Source organism: Dermacentor albipictus, chromosome 8, assembly GCF_038994185.2.
Source record: "Dermacentor albipictus isolate Rhodes 1998 colony chromosome 8, USDA_Dalb.pri_finalv2, whole genome shotgun sequence".
NCBI classification, from domain to species: Eukaryota; Metazoa; Arthropoda; class Arachnida; order Ixodida; family Ixodidae; genus Dermacentor; species Dermacentor albipictus.
The window spans coordinates 112,352,514-112,368,585 of NC_091828.1; the positions used below are offsets into that span (position 1 = coordinate 112,352,514).

The following is a 16,072-nucleotide window of genomic DNA, read 5'->3' on the forward strand; positions in this document are numbered from 1 at the left end:
TAGTGCAATACGATTGTGTCACTATATAAATATGAATATAAAGAGATGAACGCACTACATATATGCACTACATACAACGATGAATTTCTTTACCTATTACCTTTACCTTTACCTTTACCTGTCTGTCTGTCTGTCTGTCTGTCTGTCTGTCTGTCTGTCTGTCTGTCTGTCTGTCTGTCTGTCTGTCTGTCTGTCTGTCTGTCTGTCTCTGTCTGTCTGTCTGTCTGTCTGTCTGTCTGTCTGTCTGTCTGTCTGTCTGTCTGTCTGTCTGTCTGTCTGTCTGTCTGTCTGTCTGTCTGTCTCTGTCTGTCTGTCTGTCTGTCTCTGTCTGTCTGTCTGTCTGTCTGTCTGTCTCTGTCTGTCTGTCTGTCTGTCTGTCTGTCTGTCTCTGTCTGTCTGTCTGTCTGTCTGTCTGTCTGTCTGTCTGTCTGTCTGTCTGTCTGTCTGTCTGTCTGTCTGTCTGTCTGTCTGTCTGTCTGTCTGTCTGTCTGTCTGTCTGTCTGTCTGTCTGTCTGTCTGTCTGTCTGTCTGTCTGTCTGTCTGTCTGTCTGTCTGTCTGTCTGTCTGTCTGTCTGTCTGTCTGTCTGTCTGTCTGTCTGTCTGTCTGTCTGTCTGTCTGTCTGTCTGTCTGTCTGTCTGTCTGTCTGTCTGTCTGTCTGTCTGTCTGTCTGTCTGTCTGTCTGTCTGTCTGTCTGTCTGTCTGTCTGTCTGTCTGTCTGTCTGTCTGTCTGTCTGTCTGTCTGTCTGTCTGTCTGTCTGTCTGTCTGTCTGTCTGTCTGTCTGTCTGTCTGTCTGTCTGTCTGTCTGTCTGTCTGTCTGTCTGTCTGTCTGTCTGTCTGTCTGTCTGTCTGTCTGTCTGTCTGTCTGTCTGTCTGTCTGTCTGTCTGTCTGTCTGTCTGTCTGTCTGTCTGTCTGTCTGTCTGTCTGTCTGTCTGTCTGTCTGTCTGTCTGTCTGTCTGTCTGTCTGTCTGTCTGTCTGTCTGTCTGTCTGTCTGTCTGTCTGTCTGTCTGTCTGTCTGTCTGTCTGTCTGTCTGTCTGTCTGTCTGTCTGTCTGTCTGTCTGTCTGTCTGTCTGTCTGTCTGTCTGTCTGTCTGTCTGTCTGTCTGTCTGTCTGTCTGTCTGTCTGTCTGTCTGTCTGTCTGTCTGTCTGTCTGTCTGTCTGTCTGTCTGTCTGTCTGTCTGTCTGTCTGTCTGTCTGTCTGTCTGTCTGTCTGTCTGTCTGTCTGTCTGTCTGTCTGTCTGTCTGTCTGTCTGTCTGTCTGTCTGTCTGTCTGTCTGTCTGTCTGTCTGTCTGTCTGTCTGTCTGTCTGTCTGTCTGTCTGTCTGTCTGTCTGTCTGTCTGTCTGTCTGTCTGTCTGTCTGTCTGTCTGTCTGTCTGTCTGTCTGTCTGTCTGTCTGTCTGTCTGTCTGTCTGTCTGTCTGTCTGTCTGTCTGTCTGTCTGTCTGTCTGTCTGTCTGTCTGTCTGTCTGTCTGTCTGTCTGTCTGTCTGTCTGTCTGTCTGTCTGTCTGTCTGTCTGTCTGTCTGTCTGTCTGTCTGTCTGTCTGTCTGTCTGTCTGTCTGTCTGTCTGTCTGTCTGTCTGTCTGTCTGTCTGTCTGTCTGTCTGTCTGTCTGTCTGTCTGTCTGTCTGTCTGTCTGTCTGTCTGTCTGTCTGTCTGTCTGTCTGTCTGTCTGTCTGTCTGTCTGTCTGTCTGTCTGTCTGTCTGTCTGTCTGTCTTTGTGTGTGCATTTTTCTATTTACGTCCATCTATCTGTCTGTCTGTCTGGGATAGCAGCCGCACCTTTCTGGGTGCCCCTCAGCATCACGTGACCAAAGTGAATAATCCCCTCTCCTCTTGTTGAGCTCATGCAAATGGATACTTCGAGTTCACCCTATTGTCTTGTTTGTGGCACGCAGAGACTAAAACCCGGCTCGACTGGGACACCAGCCACCAGTACGGCCACTACTTGTTGAAGGGTGACGTTCAACTCAGGCGCATCTGGCGGCAGTTTCCTCAAGGCGATCTTTACTTGGGCATGTGGGGTATGACGTACATGCGCATCCTGTGAGTAGTCACTTTTTTTTTCTATCGGGGAAACTCGTTGCCCCACTCTGGCTCGCTTCTTCCGTCACGGGACATTTAAGGGAAGGGTGACTGATTTCACCCGTTTTCGTGAATTAATCCTGCTCGATACCAAGTATTACGACGAAAAGAGGCTCGCGGTAAGCAAGAAAAGCCGTAAAATCGAAATGCACCTCGCCCCAGTTCACCGTGACGTCGTAGATTTTGACGGCGTTGTGAACGCTACGGCAGAAGCGATGTCGTTCACTGGCGGCCCACGTTAATGCGTCGTAGTTCCGACAGAGGCTACAATTACACATTTTGTTGCAGGAATAGCCTCTGGACCTATGCAGAGATCCACGACTCGATGTACGAATTCGTGCGCACGAACTTTTCCGTCTACTACAGCGTCACCAGATTTGAAGGGTTCGCCATCATCAACTCCATCCTCCGGAGCGACAGGGGCTGGTTCCAGTCGAACCAAACATACCAGGTAAGTTCTAACGATGCACGTGGCAACGCGGAAGGTCCCTGATGAAGTCGCTCGCCTAATGCCGTAAGGGGATCGCGTAGCAGGGAACCGGGGCATTCTGTTTCTAGTCGCGATCCTACAAGTGCGACCCCCCAAAATGTCAACGCTGTAACCGCGAGGAGTCATGTAGCGGTGTGTGCCGGTTGAACTTTGACCATCTGGGACATTTCGGAAAAGCACTGTCGCGGCAGTTTCGACGTTATGTTCTTTTCTCTCTCTCTCTCTTGCTCTTTTCAAAGGGGCCGGCCTGCTACACTTTTTTATTGAAGTGGCGAGCAGCACTTCACGGGAAGAAGCAGGATCTGTAAAATGTTTCGCAGCAAAATGTGTTTCAGTGCGTTCTGCAGAAGCGTAGTTATCGGTAGTCCAATAAGGACGCCGTCATGCCCTCTATTCGGTGCTTCCGTTCCGTCTTCAAAGGATTTCACTGCGGCGGCTACGGCGGAGCGCCTCCGTCCGCAGCGCGCATGCGCGTTGAACGTCACGGTGGTGCACAGATTTAAACGCGGGCTGGCATGCTTACGTAGACTCCACTGCACTTCCGGTTTTGGGCGCCTATACGACGCGCTAAACTCCGAGGCTGTCTGTGTCCCTCAACCTAACGTTTGGGCTGATTTGGAGTCTTACGTGGCTCCAAATCAGCAACAAAAAAAAAACGGTGAGCACTATCCACTATATATATATATATCTGGCGTTCAAGCGTCTCCATTGAATGTCGGCTGCGGAAAGAGTGTCGGTCCCACAAAAGCGTAGTAGAACGGCCCCTTTGGCTGTTTGGATATAACCGGGTTGCCCGACAACACCCTTCCCGAAATTTCAAGGTCATTCCTGAATGAAATGGGGGGAGGGGGGATAATGCTAAACATTGTACCACTATCCCTTCGCGTCGTACTTCTTTCAGCATAGATCTGTCCTCGTCATTCTAAAACTCGGCAAACATCACCTTCCTTGTGACGTATCGCTTGCACTAACGTCTAACAGTATATGTATTCGCACGAACGGCTGTTCTCATTTTTCGGTTTGTATTATCATTTCATTTCATTTTATTTGTGCCCATTTACAAGCAAATGGAGGGGGCCAAGGTAAAAGCTGCTTATTGGCAGCTTGAGTGGTCCCTGGCCCCCTTTACATATTGGCAGAGGGGATGGCAGAGAACACTTTCAGAAATGAAAAAAATAAAGAACCGTGGGTACATCAAATAAATTACATTTCTTTCATTGAATACATTCGGTTTTACGGAACCATAGCGACTTAAATGGCAGTTTTCACCAGACAGAACGTGAACGGTGTAGCGCGTAAATGCTACTCGTTGCGCGAAGTTAAAATTGTGACCAATACAGGTGAATAAGCGTTAGCGTAGCATTGTTTTACAGGCTGCGCTGATGATAATGAGGACAATTATACGCATTATATTTTGTTTTATGGCTGATTCAACGGGCAGCGACATGATATTTCGGACTGTTCATGTTATTGCGTTGACTGAAACTTCTAGACCACTGAACCCTAAAAGAAAGTAGTAACAAAACCTCCGAGCACCGCAGATAACATCTATTCGACAGCCAGTTTCGGACGAATTTGCCAGGAGGATGCTGTGTCGTGAAGTCAGGTTCCAGGGTGCTACTACTGGCTTTAGGGCCTATGTAGCAGCACAGCGGAAGACCGAATGACCTGGATCAAGTGTCAGAATGTCATATCCTGCTCCTACGTGACCACATTATGTATCGTGACGTCACGACACAGAAGAAATGAAATCGATGTTGGCTCTAAGAAAGCTACTATAGCAAACTATTTAGGGTGCTTTGAGGCTTAACACTATCTTTTCTGTGATTTGGAGGTACCAGACCTTCTTTTAAAGAAAGAAAAAGAAGGAACTAGACACTCCAGTGTCAGTACCCCTTTTTAAGTAGTCACTTCGACGATATTTCGATGTAAGAAATCCCTATATGTATGTTGCATCTACGTAGTATTTTTAGAGCCCTATGAGAGACGGCTGAAGAAATGGCGGTATTAGAGGGGGAAACCAATACGTGCCTTGAAGGGGCTTTTTCTAATATGAATTGCCTTAGTATATAAAAATGAATTCAAATTGAACACTTTACGAGCAACTAATCTTTTCTGTTTCGGGATTTCGCAGTTTGTTAAGGCTAGCCGTAGTATTTGAAAGGACACTGAAGGAAAATATCAAGTTTAGCCAGACTAATAGATTATTCGTTTAGAAGTCTATCATCGTCTTCTGTGTGCCAGAATCTATTGATGCTGCTGCTCAAATTTAAATGACCACGCCAAAACGCACAAGGTGACGTGTTTTCGACGTGACCTCCCTCTATGCAACCATCTGTGTATCAATCAGTGCTGGCGTCGAGATGAGATGTATAACACGTGTTATATGTACATATATGGCACACAAAAGGTGGCATCATTTCGATTTTCATCACTTTCTGGCTCGCAAAACCTGCGCTGTCGCTACGAACGACGAATTCGTTGTTACTCAAGCCTAAACTTTCCTACTTAATATTTCTCTTTAGAGCCCCTTGAAAAGTCGGTAATAAATGCAGCAGGCTGCAGCCAGCCGCTATACGCTCTTTACAAGGGCATGTTCACGGTCCGCTTACCCATAAAAGAAAGCAAGGCGATAAAATGCCTATTTGTTCAAATCACCCCAGAATCACAACACGCTACCTTATACACTATATGTATGACCGGCATGTTCATTGCAGCTTAACATGTTCAAGGATCCTGCTACCGGCATCCTGCCGCCAGGCTGGAAGTTCATCCACACGTGTAGTATCTGGCCAGATGAATTTGTGAGCCCGAGTAAAATTATACACACCATCAAGTGAGTATTAACGTCTTTCTGTGCTGAGAGAGCTCTGACATGGACTGCAGTTTTTTCTTTGTGCGCCGTATTTTTTCCTATTTTTTCACTGCTGCAAATCTGGGCGTGTTCCGGATGTCTCCTGAAACGCGAGAGCATCGCGGAAAAGCACGATTTGCTTGCCCTTGTCAGTTTTGGTGCAGATGATTACGGGCGTGAATGAACAGAGTTATCAATTCAGTCAATCAACCGGACTATATACTCTCGGGTCACTTCAGCACATCGGTCAACCAATGAATGCCCCCGGTCTGTTCACCAAACAATAAACAAATGAAACACCCACTAGGTGTATCAGTAATGCAATTTACTAGTAATACAAATGTATCAATTAGCCAATCAGGTAGCCGGTCAGTCAGTCAATCCACCCATTTCGGCAAAGGCTCACCGCAAAGCGCTGGTTATCGGCGTAACATGAATCCCACTTCTACCGCCTTGCAACTCGAGAATATGCTCTCACCGTTCGTAGAAACATCTTTATTTTTCTCTATTTCCGAAATTGACATTAAAAACAAAAAAGTCACAAACAATAAAACACTTCAGCTACACTTGAGCTGAGGCGAGCTAAGTTAAAATTCGTAGCACCGTCGCAGTTTGATTGATTGATTGATTGATTGATTGATTGATTGATTGATTGATTGATTGATTGATTGATTGATTGATTGATTGATTGATCGATCGATCGATCGATCGATCGATCGATCGATCGATTTATTTATTTATTTATTTATTTATTTATTTATTTATTTATTTATTTATTTATTTATTTATTTATTTATTGATTGATTGATTGATTGATTGATTGATTGATTGATTGATTGATTGATTGATTCAACGTCCCAAACCAACAGCGGGGTTGCTAGAGATGACCGTCGTGGAGGGCTCCGGTTTAAACCTGCACTTCAACCTAGGTATACAGGCGCGTATTTTTCATTTCGCGCTTTCTGGAACAGTGGCTGGAAGCCGAACCGAGGACCTCGTGCAGGCGTCAGGACGTCGTAGCAGCCGTACATCCCAGCAGCGGGTCCACCACTGCAGTTTCGTGCCCGCCCGCAGTACTGCAGAACAGCAACCGCGGTTCGAGCGAGTTTCGGGGGCGCATATCTGTCCCGTCTATAGGGTTCCTGGATGCCCTCCTCGCACGCACTGAGGCCCCCTAGTCTCCTCTTGCTTTTCTCCGGTTTCCCCTGCTATATTGCGTTACATGCCGGTGTCAGCCGACGGGAGATCATACGGGGCCGTTAAAAGGAACCGTGTGGGTCATTCTTTGAACGACCACCGCAGGCAGAGGAGATAGTTCAGTTCAGTTCAGTTTTATTCCTTAAAGGCCCCCATTTCAGGGGGTGTTACATAAGGGGTGGGATTACATTTGTAGTGAGAAAAACAAACAGCGATGGTGATTTAACATTGAAGGTGATCTGTTACGCGTGAGCGTACCAGATCACCTTCAATGTTCACCTTCACCTTCACCTTCACCTTCAGTGCATCGAAGTGAAGTTTTGCCGGAACCAAGTAGATTTGTCGGTGCATGCCAACGATAGTTCTAAAGGGTGTGCCATTTAATAAAGCCTTTCTTTTTGCAAGTTTGCTTTCTTGCATTGCTTGTTTGCCCCGACTAATGGCAAAACCGGTCACGGTTCATATAAAGTAAAAAATGTTTGCCGCACGTTAAGGGTATTTTTTCTCTTCCGCACAGTTTCGTGGCGAGAGCCGGGCTTACGTTTTTTATTGCGATAGTAACTATATGGACAATCCAGCCATATTTTCGCCGTCGCCGTCGCCGTGATGTTTTGTATTAGGTCCCAAGAGCGACAACACCGTCGCCCTGCGTCGTATTCTGCACGTGCGAGCGAAAGCACGCCAGGGAAGCCGACGATCGGGGTTCACTCTGGCGCGCGCAAGGAAAGAAAGCGGAGAACAAACGTCATCTTTCGCGCCGTCCTCGTTGCGCGAGAGGTCGAGGTCGAGAACGGGGACGGGCGGAATGGAAGGGGGGGGGGGAATGGTGACGTCATCCTCCGGCAGCAGCTGCGTATTTCGCGAACGGGCGCAAGGGCTACTGAAAAGCGCGGCTCAATTTCGTGCGCCACGGATACGTGGAGGAAAGCGGGGAGGCAGCGCGGTAGGAACGGCTTTGCAATGCCGCGCGCGGTCGCACGCGCCATATCTTGAAAGTGATCAGCAGACGGCTCATACTTTTGTGCGTGCTGCGTTCTCGCCGCTCTTTCATTGAAGTGATTGACAGCACGAAGGTCGCTTCGCTCGCTGCTGCTGCCGCCCTTGCTCACACCAGCGTTTCGACAGCGAGTTTCCGTGCTCATCGAGTGTCACGTGTTTGATTGTGCGCGCTGACACCATGCTTGTTAATTCTCTTGGTAAGCGAATCTTTTTCCGAGCTTGTGCGGCCGATAAAACTACTATTCTTGCTTCGTATAGCTGCCTACTAATTTGCTGTCGCAATCGATGCTTCGCCTTTCGGGCGAAACTTGCGACTTTTTCAAGTCATGCCTAGTCAAGATGCATTTCCAACATCGCGTTGGTGGTCCCTGAGTGAAAAGAAGTCGCAGACATCTTGAGCGCATCTTGAGAGGTCCGTCTCGTAGTACCAGCGAACTGCTTTTTGCACGTGCGAATTGCAAAAAATTACTGTCACATTAGCTCGGCAAACTGCTTCTTGTGAAAGCTAGCTTTACAATGAGGAAAGGAATCTTATAAAGTAATTATCCATGTTTAAATTGGCCTTTGTAACCTTTACCAAAAAGAAACTTGCGAGAGCTGGTAAGCACGCAACTGTACCCGCCCTGGTTGGTTACTGGCTATGTCGTGCTGCTAGTTAAATACGAGGTCGCGGGATCAAACACCGCCTGCAGCGGCCGCATCACAAAGGAGGAGGGGGGATCGTGAAATGCAGAAACACCCGTTCACCGTGCTTTTGGTGCCCGTTACGGAACTCCAGGCTGTCAAAATTAATCCAAAGCCCTCTCGCACCAAGGCGTGCGCCTTCGGATCACATCGCTGTTTTGACGCGTACGAAACACCAAAGAGTTTCGTTCGTTCGAACGCACAAGCTCGAAAGCTTCTTCGTCTTCTTCGACAGCGGACACACTTCCTGCAAAAGAGAGACGGCGGCTTGTCGTAGAGCTTCTTTCCTCTTGCCGCAGCTTTCCCGACATCTTTGGAATCAGCACGAGCAACACAACGGAAGAGCACAACCAAATTTGGTACGATACCAGGTACAACAACCCGGTAAATTGGATTTCTCCGCCAAACCCCATTGGCAGGGTGCACCCCGAAGCCAGAAGCATGGTGAGTTCGTCCAGCGTAACAGGTGACCTGGCCACCAGAGTAGAACAAGCTGCACTGTCAGATAATTTACACGCCTTGTCCTGTCGTCTTTCTTGTGTCAGTTGTTTTTGCGCTAAACAATGTGTTCATGAATTTACACCCCCCCCCCCCTCCCGAAACGCTGGCACATGAAAGGGTGGAAATCGGCCTATAGCTCACACTCTTGCGCCCGAAAAGGATTTAAAGTGAATAAGGGTGTAAATTGGTCCATAACTCTCACCTTCACAACCAAAATGGGTGTACAAGTGTGAGTTCTATATAGACATATTTATGCCCCTATTCACGTTTGAGGGTGCAAAGTCAATAAGACTGTAAATTGATCTGTAACTCCCACCTTTACACTTAATAGTGGTGTGCGGGTGGGAGTCGTGTATAGACAGATTCCCACCCGTATTCACGTTTGAGGGTGTAAAGTGAATATGGGTGTCAATATTATCGGTCTATAATTCGCGCATTTACACCCAAAGTGGGTATACTGGTGTGAGTTGTATATAGACAGATTTACACCCTCATTCACGTCTGAAAGTGTAAAATGAGTAAGGCTGTAAATTGATCTATCACTCACCTCTAAATCCAATAGGGGTGTGCGGGTTTGAGTCGTGTATAGATAGATTTGCGTCCATATTCAAATTTGAGGGTATAAAGTGAATAAGGGTGTCAATCGGTCTATAACTCGCACATTTCCATCCAAAATGAGTATACCAGCGTGAGTTGTATGCAGGCAGATTTACCACCATATTCACGTTGGAGGGTGTAAAGTGAGTAAAGGTGACAATCGGTCTATATACTCACACATTTACACCCTAAAGGGTGTACGTGTGCGTTCTATGTTGTCGCGATTAGACAAGAGCGGGCAAACGTATTTAATGGAGACCATTAGAACGAGGGCTCACTTCAAGCTTATTCTTCTCCAGCGCTTCGCTCGCATTATCGAGGTAGTCGTCTTCGTCGTCAGCTCGGTTGGGCACAGACAGGGATGCGGCAGTATAGACGTACTTCCAAAAGGACTTCTTCTTGGGCAAGTTGGTGCTTAGATTTCCTAGGTATACTTTGTGGCGCTAATAGCATCGGCAAGAATGAGAACGCGCATCTTCCTGCGCACTGTAAAGCCTGTCGTTGTTGACCATGCTTTGAAAGAGTATTGATTCTTGGCAGAAGTAGGGACCAAACTGCAAGGGAGTTGTTGGAAGCGTTTTATATTAAAAAGAGAGGGTCTGATTGTGTCAGCGATACATCTATCGTATTATATTCCGCAGAAATGTGCTTCATCCAAAGCATGTTATCATGACCACGTTGTTCTGCCACACCTTGGCTCCCTGCGCATGAGCGGAAGTTGTATTTTCTTCTTTACGTTTGTTCAGGCTGTCATTAAACAGTTGGTAGTTTGGCGCTTCACTGCCTCCCTTTCTTCTGTCAGTTTTCCAGAAATGTATTTTGCGCCACAAAGTATACCTAGGAAATAGACGTACTTAGACCTGTATTCACTTTTAAAGGTGTAAAGTGATTAACGGAGTAATCCGTTCATAACTCACACCTTTACACACAAACAAGAGAGTGCGGCAATCCGAGATATATGTCCGAGATTTACGACCCTATTAACGTTTAAAGGTGCAAATTATTTTTACCGTGTACACAGGAGTTCCTCTCAAATTAGGCCGAAACGAAACATAAAAATGTAATCGCTGCAAATTTGCAAGCCTGGTGCCGTCTTTACAAATATATTCCCCTTGTGTTGTGGAATTTAGCTGGAACAATTTTCGCAGTGTACAACTCGACATGAAATCTTTTTCTCTTTCTTTGCGTACATGGTCCACGTTATATGTAGAGATTTTGTGACACCAGACTAACTTTTTTTGATGCTCATAGCTTTGCCAAATAAAACAAATAGATGAAAACACTGAGATTGTTGTAGAGCACAAAGGACATAACAAATCCGGTATGAGACAAACACTACACTTGCAAGCAGAAGACTGTCCAGCGTTTATCAGGAGAGTAAGGCAGCAAGACACTTGCGGCACAATTACTGGTGGCATAATTACTGGCATAATTACCTACTGGCATAATTGCCTGAAGCGAGTGCGGCTTGTCAGGAGGGCACGAGTGGATCTTGTATTTGGCGCAGTGGGTCAAATGTGTGCCTCCAGGTGTGCAAGGCGTCGAATCTGCGAGAAATGTAGCAGCAGAAATTGTGGGACACAGACACAGAAAGGAACGAACAGACGTGGGAAAACTGGCGTGGTTCAACGAAGAATTCAGTTGACGGTGCAGCTACGCATGACCAGGAGTTTGGATGGATGGATGGATGGGATGCTATGAGCGTCCCCTTTGGAACGGGCCGGTGGGTTGCGCCACCAAGCTCTTGCTATTATACTGCCTATGTCCTACCTAGGCTAAAAAGAAAGAAAGAAGAAAATACGATTAATTCTCATCACCAAGGTTTCTGACCTTCTATTGTGAACTGTGTTTTTGTAGGCTTCAGCGTTTTGTCGTTTCCCTACTTTTCATCCACCAATCTTCCAATCGCGTCTTGCTAATCTTTGTTGTGGGCATGTTTACCTTCCCCCTGCTCTCGCTGAGCCCAAGGGCTTCAAGGAGACCGGTGGTGCCTAAATCGATCGCTGGGCAGATATCTTCGCATTCTAATAATACATGATCCATCGTTTCCCTAGCTTTAATTACCACGGCAAGCACGTGCTTGTTCTTCGTTGTTGTATCTCGCTTTATAGGTCTCTGTTGTATAATGATAGGTCATCCTGATCTTGTGAGTGACTGATCTTGTGATCTTGTGACTCACATGCTTCAAACTTCGACCGCAATTTGGAACGGGCTTCCGGCCGTTAGTGACGGTGCCGCTTGCATTAGACGTCGGGCTAGGCGCGCAGAGTCTATTCTATGGGAATATGTTGAGAGGTGGCCTCTATGATGAGTCATTCGCAAAAAAAAAGAACGACGCTGTCCCGTAGAAAACGCGCATGTTTGCAGGGGCGGCCACTAGAGGCGCTGTCCGGCGATTCCCCTAAGATGAGAAAGGGTGAGCAACACAGCAACAAAGGACGTCAAGCGGAAAGTCAGAGAGGCTGAAATAATCTCATGGGTGGCGGCCATGGAAAAGAAACCTGCAATGAGCAACTACTTAGGAGCAAAAAACGAAATCGGGAAAGAAACCATTTATGGTAACTCAAAGAGAAGTTCACTCAACATGCAAAAAAAAGTTATAAATTAGCTTTTCAGAATGTATGTAATACAACTTCAGTTAACTACTCTAAGAACGTGTCAAAAATTTATTTAATTTTTGTGATTCCCTTAAAATGATCACGCACAAGCTATCCATAGCGGCGCATCAGTGACCGCTCTCAAAAACCTACAAATTATTGTGGCGCAACAAGATATTGCAGGCGACCATGTCTCGGGCACGTCTCCCACTTTTGAAGAATGTACCCGGCTGTACCGAAACTCCTCTCATTGATTGTCCTTGTTGCTAGCCGACGGATAGCTTGGATGCCTGAAAACAGTATAGTGAATTTTTTTTTGCTTTTGGTCTGCTATCAAGTAGTTTCCAATATAGTGTGTCTTTCGCCGCCACTCCCAGCCATCCCAATGCGCTTCCTCTTGTTGGGCCACTGTCGAAAATTGCGGCGCTACCTCCTTCGAACTTCGGGTCGTTTGCATCACGCCTGAGCACGATTGGCTCTACAAAGTCGAGGTCTTAATAACTTGCAGGAACAATGTTGACCAGAGCTTTTTTTTTTTTTTTAGTGTCACGAAGACGAAAGAACTCCCTCAGAACCCATGGTAATACGAATATCGAAGTTTATGCGATTAGCATTCAAGCAATGTAGCGATCCACGTTGTGACACACCGTATTGACTAGTTCAAGTTCAAGTTTATTCTTCTTCTAGTACAGACTAGAAACGTCCTCCCGTGCTAAATGCTGCCGTCAGCAGCTTGACTGGACCCAGGAGGCGTTATACATGGCAGCGCGATAACAGTAACCTTCTTGGTACAAAAAAAAAACTTAAGCAGAAATTTATTAAACATAAACTAAACATAAATTTTAAAACTCAGATACATGCTTATGACAGGTTATGTAAGAATCAACACGGCATTTTTGTACAAGTAAAACAAAAAAAGGCAAAAAAGAAAACATGGACGTTTATTTGCATCGGTATACATGAATGTATATGTTATAGGTTAACGAAATACATCACGACAACTTTACCTAGAATATGCAGTGGTCCTCGTGTGATTTCGCGCGATTCGGCTACACGCGACCTACATGTGTCCGTGATTGGCCCGCTCGGTGGTGACCATCTGTCGCCAAGGTAATCTCGCGACGCTATAGGACGAGGACCGCACGCCGACGGCGCATGCGCAATGACGACGATGCAATTACGAGGAAGCGATGACGTCGATGGAATGGCGAATGCATTGTGAGGACGCCGGCACGACGACGATGCGATGGTGCTGACGCGATGGCGATAAACAAACACGACGCTGTTACAATGCGATGACGACGGCGGCCGCTTAATCGCGATTGACTCACCGTAGCGCAATTATAACGGAATGAAGGAGAAATTACCGTATTTTCGCGATTCTAAGCACCCCCCAGATTCTAAGCACCCCCCTCTATTTTCGCGAGAAAATTGCGAAAAAAAGTTTGCATGCGAATCTAAGCAACCCCCTTATTTGTTACGAAGAGGGCGTAGCCAAGGCCGCCAAGCGCGCTTGCTCACTCTGTCATCCCGAGGTGTCACGGCGTCCGCGGCGCGAGTACACCGAAAAGCCGGACTGTACGGCTGTGCGGCGAAAGCTATAGCAAGCGTACCCATCATCCATCGCAAAGTGGATTTCGGACGCTTGGAAGCGGGTCCAAGTGGACGCTGTGGTCAAATCGTTTAAGAAGTGCTCGATCACAAACCATTTCGACGGAACGGAAGACGACCTGCTGTGGGATACCGAGAGCATTGGTTCAAGCGGTGCGACGAACTCGAGTGGCAGTGATAGTGACATGAGCATCCTACACAAGCGCTGGGTTCGCACTCTGCACCGATTTTTCTTTTGAACGTTTGCAAAATGAAATCTTTTTTCTCGCACCCGTCTCCCCGTGATGTCGCAGCGAAAAGAGGGAGGGGGGTCATTCCAGATTTTTCGAATCTAAGCACCCCCCCCCCTCACTTTGGGCATCGCGATCGTGAAAAAAAGGGGGTGCTTAGAATCGAGCAAATACGGTATGTTGTCGGAACGGCCGAAGGCGGTATGATGACTGCGGCGTGACAATAGAGAGTTTTAGCCCAGCGGGTTTACGGCCAGCGGAGCGGAGCGGGCGAGCGGAGACGCGACTGCGCATGCGCACCACGCTGAGGCGGCCAGCGGTTTTACGGAGCAGCGTTTACGCCCGCTGGAAAGCACTCCCCAGCGGAGCGTATACGCAGCGCGCGAGCGTGCGTAAGGGCGCGCGGGCGTGTATGGGAAATGCAAGACGGCAGCCGCGAACATGAACGCCGGCAGTTCTGCATCGAAGACGGCGACTGCCGCGCTGACCCGTGCATTAATACTCAGTACATTATTAACAAATAATGCACTGAGAACATGTAATATATCTTTATTCAACATTTCTTGCATAATAAAAGCAAGCGTAATTCAATTTCATTTCTCAGTAACTCCTATTCGAACCACCAGGTGGGGCAGCAGAGCGCCCCGCTCTTTACCCCGCTCGAGCGGGTGATCCGCTGGGCTAAAATTCTTTTTTCGCGATCCGCTCCGCTGGCGCAACGGTGGAGACCGCTCCGCTCCGCTGGTCGTAAACCCGCTGGGCTAAAGCTCTCTAATGATTGGATTGTGAGGACGGTGGCCTAGCAACAATGGAATCACGAGAAGTGCACGACGTTCATTGTGTGTCTATGACTGTGTGATGAAAATGGCGATACGCCGACAGTACGATGATAATTAGATGACAAAGTTGTAGTAACGACGATACAACGACCATGACGGTGTTACGTACGACCCCGGTTTGACGACAAATGCATGAATATGACCATACGTTGGCAAAACTAAAACTGCAGTAGGTCAAATGCTCTGCAGAACTGCTGGTGTAAAGCCTTGGTAGAGATGTAATCGTTAACATACAGTACTCCTCTAATAATGTTTCTTCCGCGATAGCACTGACGCGACGCAAAAAAAAAAATATTTCCAAAGAGATTGTAGTTGGACAAAATGCCGCAAGGTGTCGCCATTGCTTCAGCTTCGCTGCTGCCATCCCCGACTCCCGTAATTCAGTAACTTGCAAACGTCAAGAAGTTCGCGGATAAATCCAAGCTCTCTATATATTTTCCTTTAGTCTTCGATGCACCTGCCAGATAAGATCACGTATATCTATACGCCACGCTTGTTTCTCTTTTATTTTTCGGTTCTGTTTGCAGCTCGACATCATTGCCGAATTCCCAATGAGGAAGAAAGAGGCGAACCAAAGCAAGGTCTGTTTCTCGGTCACCACGTCCATCAACTACGCGCATACCACGTCTATCCCCATCGACTTCCACGTTGAAGTTAACACGTGGCCTTTCAACGTGATTCGGTTCCGTCGCTATAACGTGAGTCGACACTTATTCACTAGATTTCTTCTGAAAAAAAGAAAGGAGCAGGAGAAAAGAGGAGGGGCTTTTTCAACAGACACTCCTCAAATCTTGAACGGCAGCCTTCTTGGCGTTACACGCAACTTACACACGCATGTACTGGCATGTAGTTAGTAGCCAAGAAATGCGTTAGGGGAATTATTGGCCGTTTTATTGCGAGAGCAATTACATGGACACTCGAGGCACATTTCCGCCGTCGCGTCGCCGTGAGGTTCCACATGAGTGAAAGCTTGTGAGGGGGAGCCGACCATAAAGTTTCTCACCATAACACCTAGAGGGTAATCTGGCGCCACCGTCTATGGGAGTTTCTTAAGGGGGCACCGTGCCGTCGTGGGAATGACGGTATATGTGTCTGCGAGGCTCGGGTTGGCTGGTGTTGTAAGAGGCTTCGTCTAAAACGTGGATATGGCTACGCAAATGACGCCTTCTCAAAGTAAAATCTTCATAAAATGTTTCCATTCACGTATGTTACATCTTTACTCACCCACGATGCATGACCAAGCGAAGAAAAGCAAGAACAGACGACCAACTGTTTCAAAGCGAGCGGGTGTCGTCTGTCTTCCAACTTTAGCGGCCCGCTAAGGCATTTTACGTAACATGTAGTCGTACACACAATAACAAGTTCCCATAGTTAAACAAGACATGTTT

General features: G+C 47.1%; 1 protein-coding gene across 2 annotated transcripts in view; it reads left to right on the forward strand.

The window, feature by feature from the left end:
• The window catches only part of LOC139049037 (uncharacterized), a 70,842-nt gene that overhangs the window by 45,545 nt on the left and 9,225 nt on the right, over positions 1-16,072 (forward strand). For both annotated transcript variants that reach the window (XM_070524119.1, XM_070524120.1), the window contains 5 exons: positions 1,899-2,046; positions 2,374-2,536; positions 5,293-5,411; positions 8,609-8,753; positions 15,212-15,382. In XM_070524119.1, the coding sequence (XP_070380220.1) occupies positions 1,899-2,046; positions 2,374-2,536; positions 5,293-5,411; positions 8,609-8,753; positions 15,212-15,382 (746 nt within the window). The remainder of the gene's footprint in view (positions 1-1,898; positions 2,047-2,373; positions 2,537-5,292; positions 5,412-8,608; positions 8,754-15,211; positions 15,383-16,072) is intronic.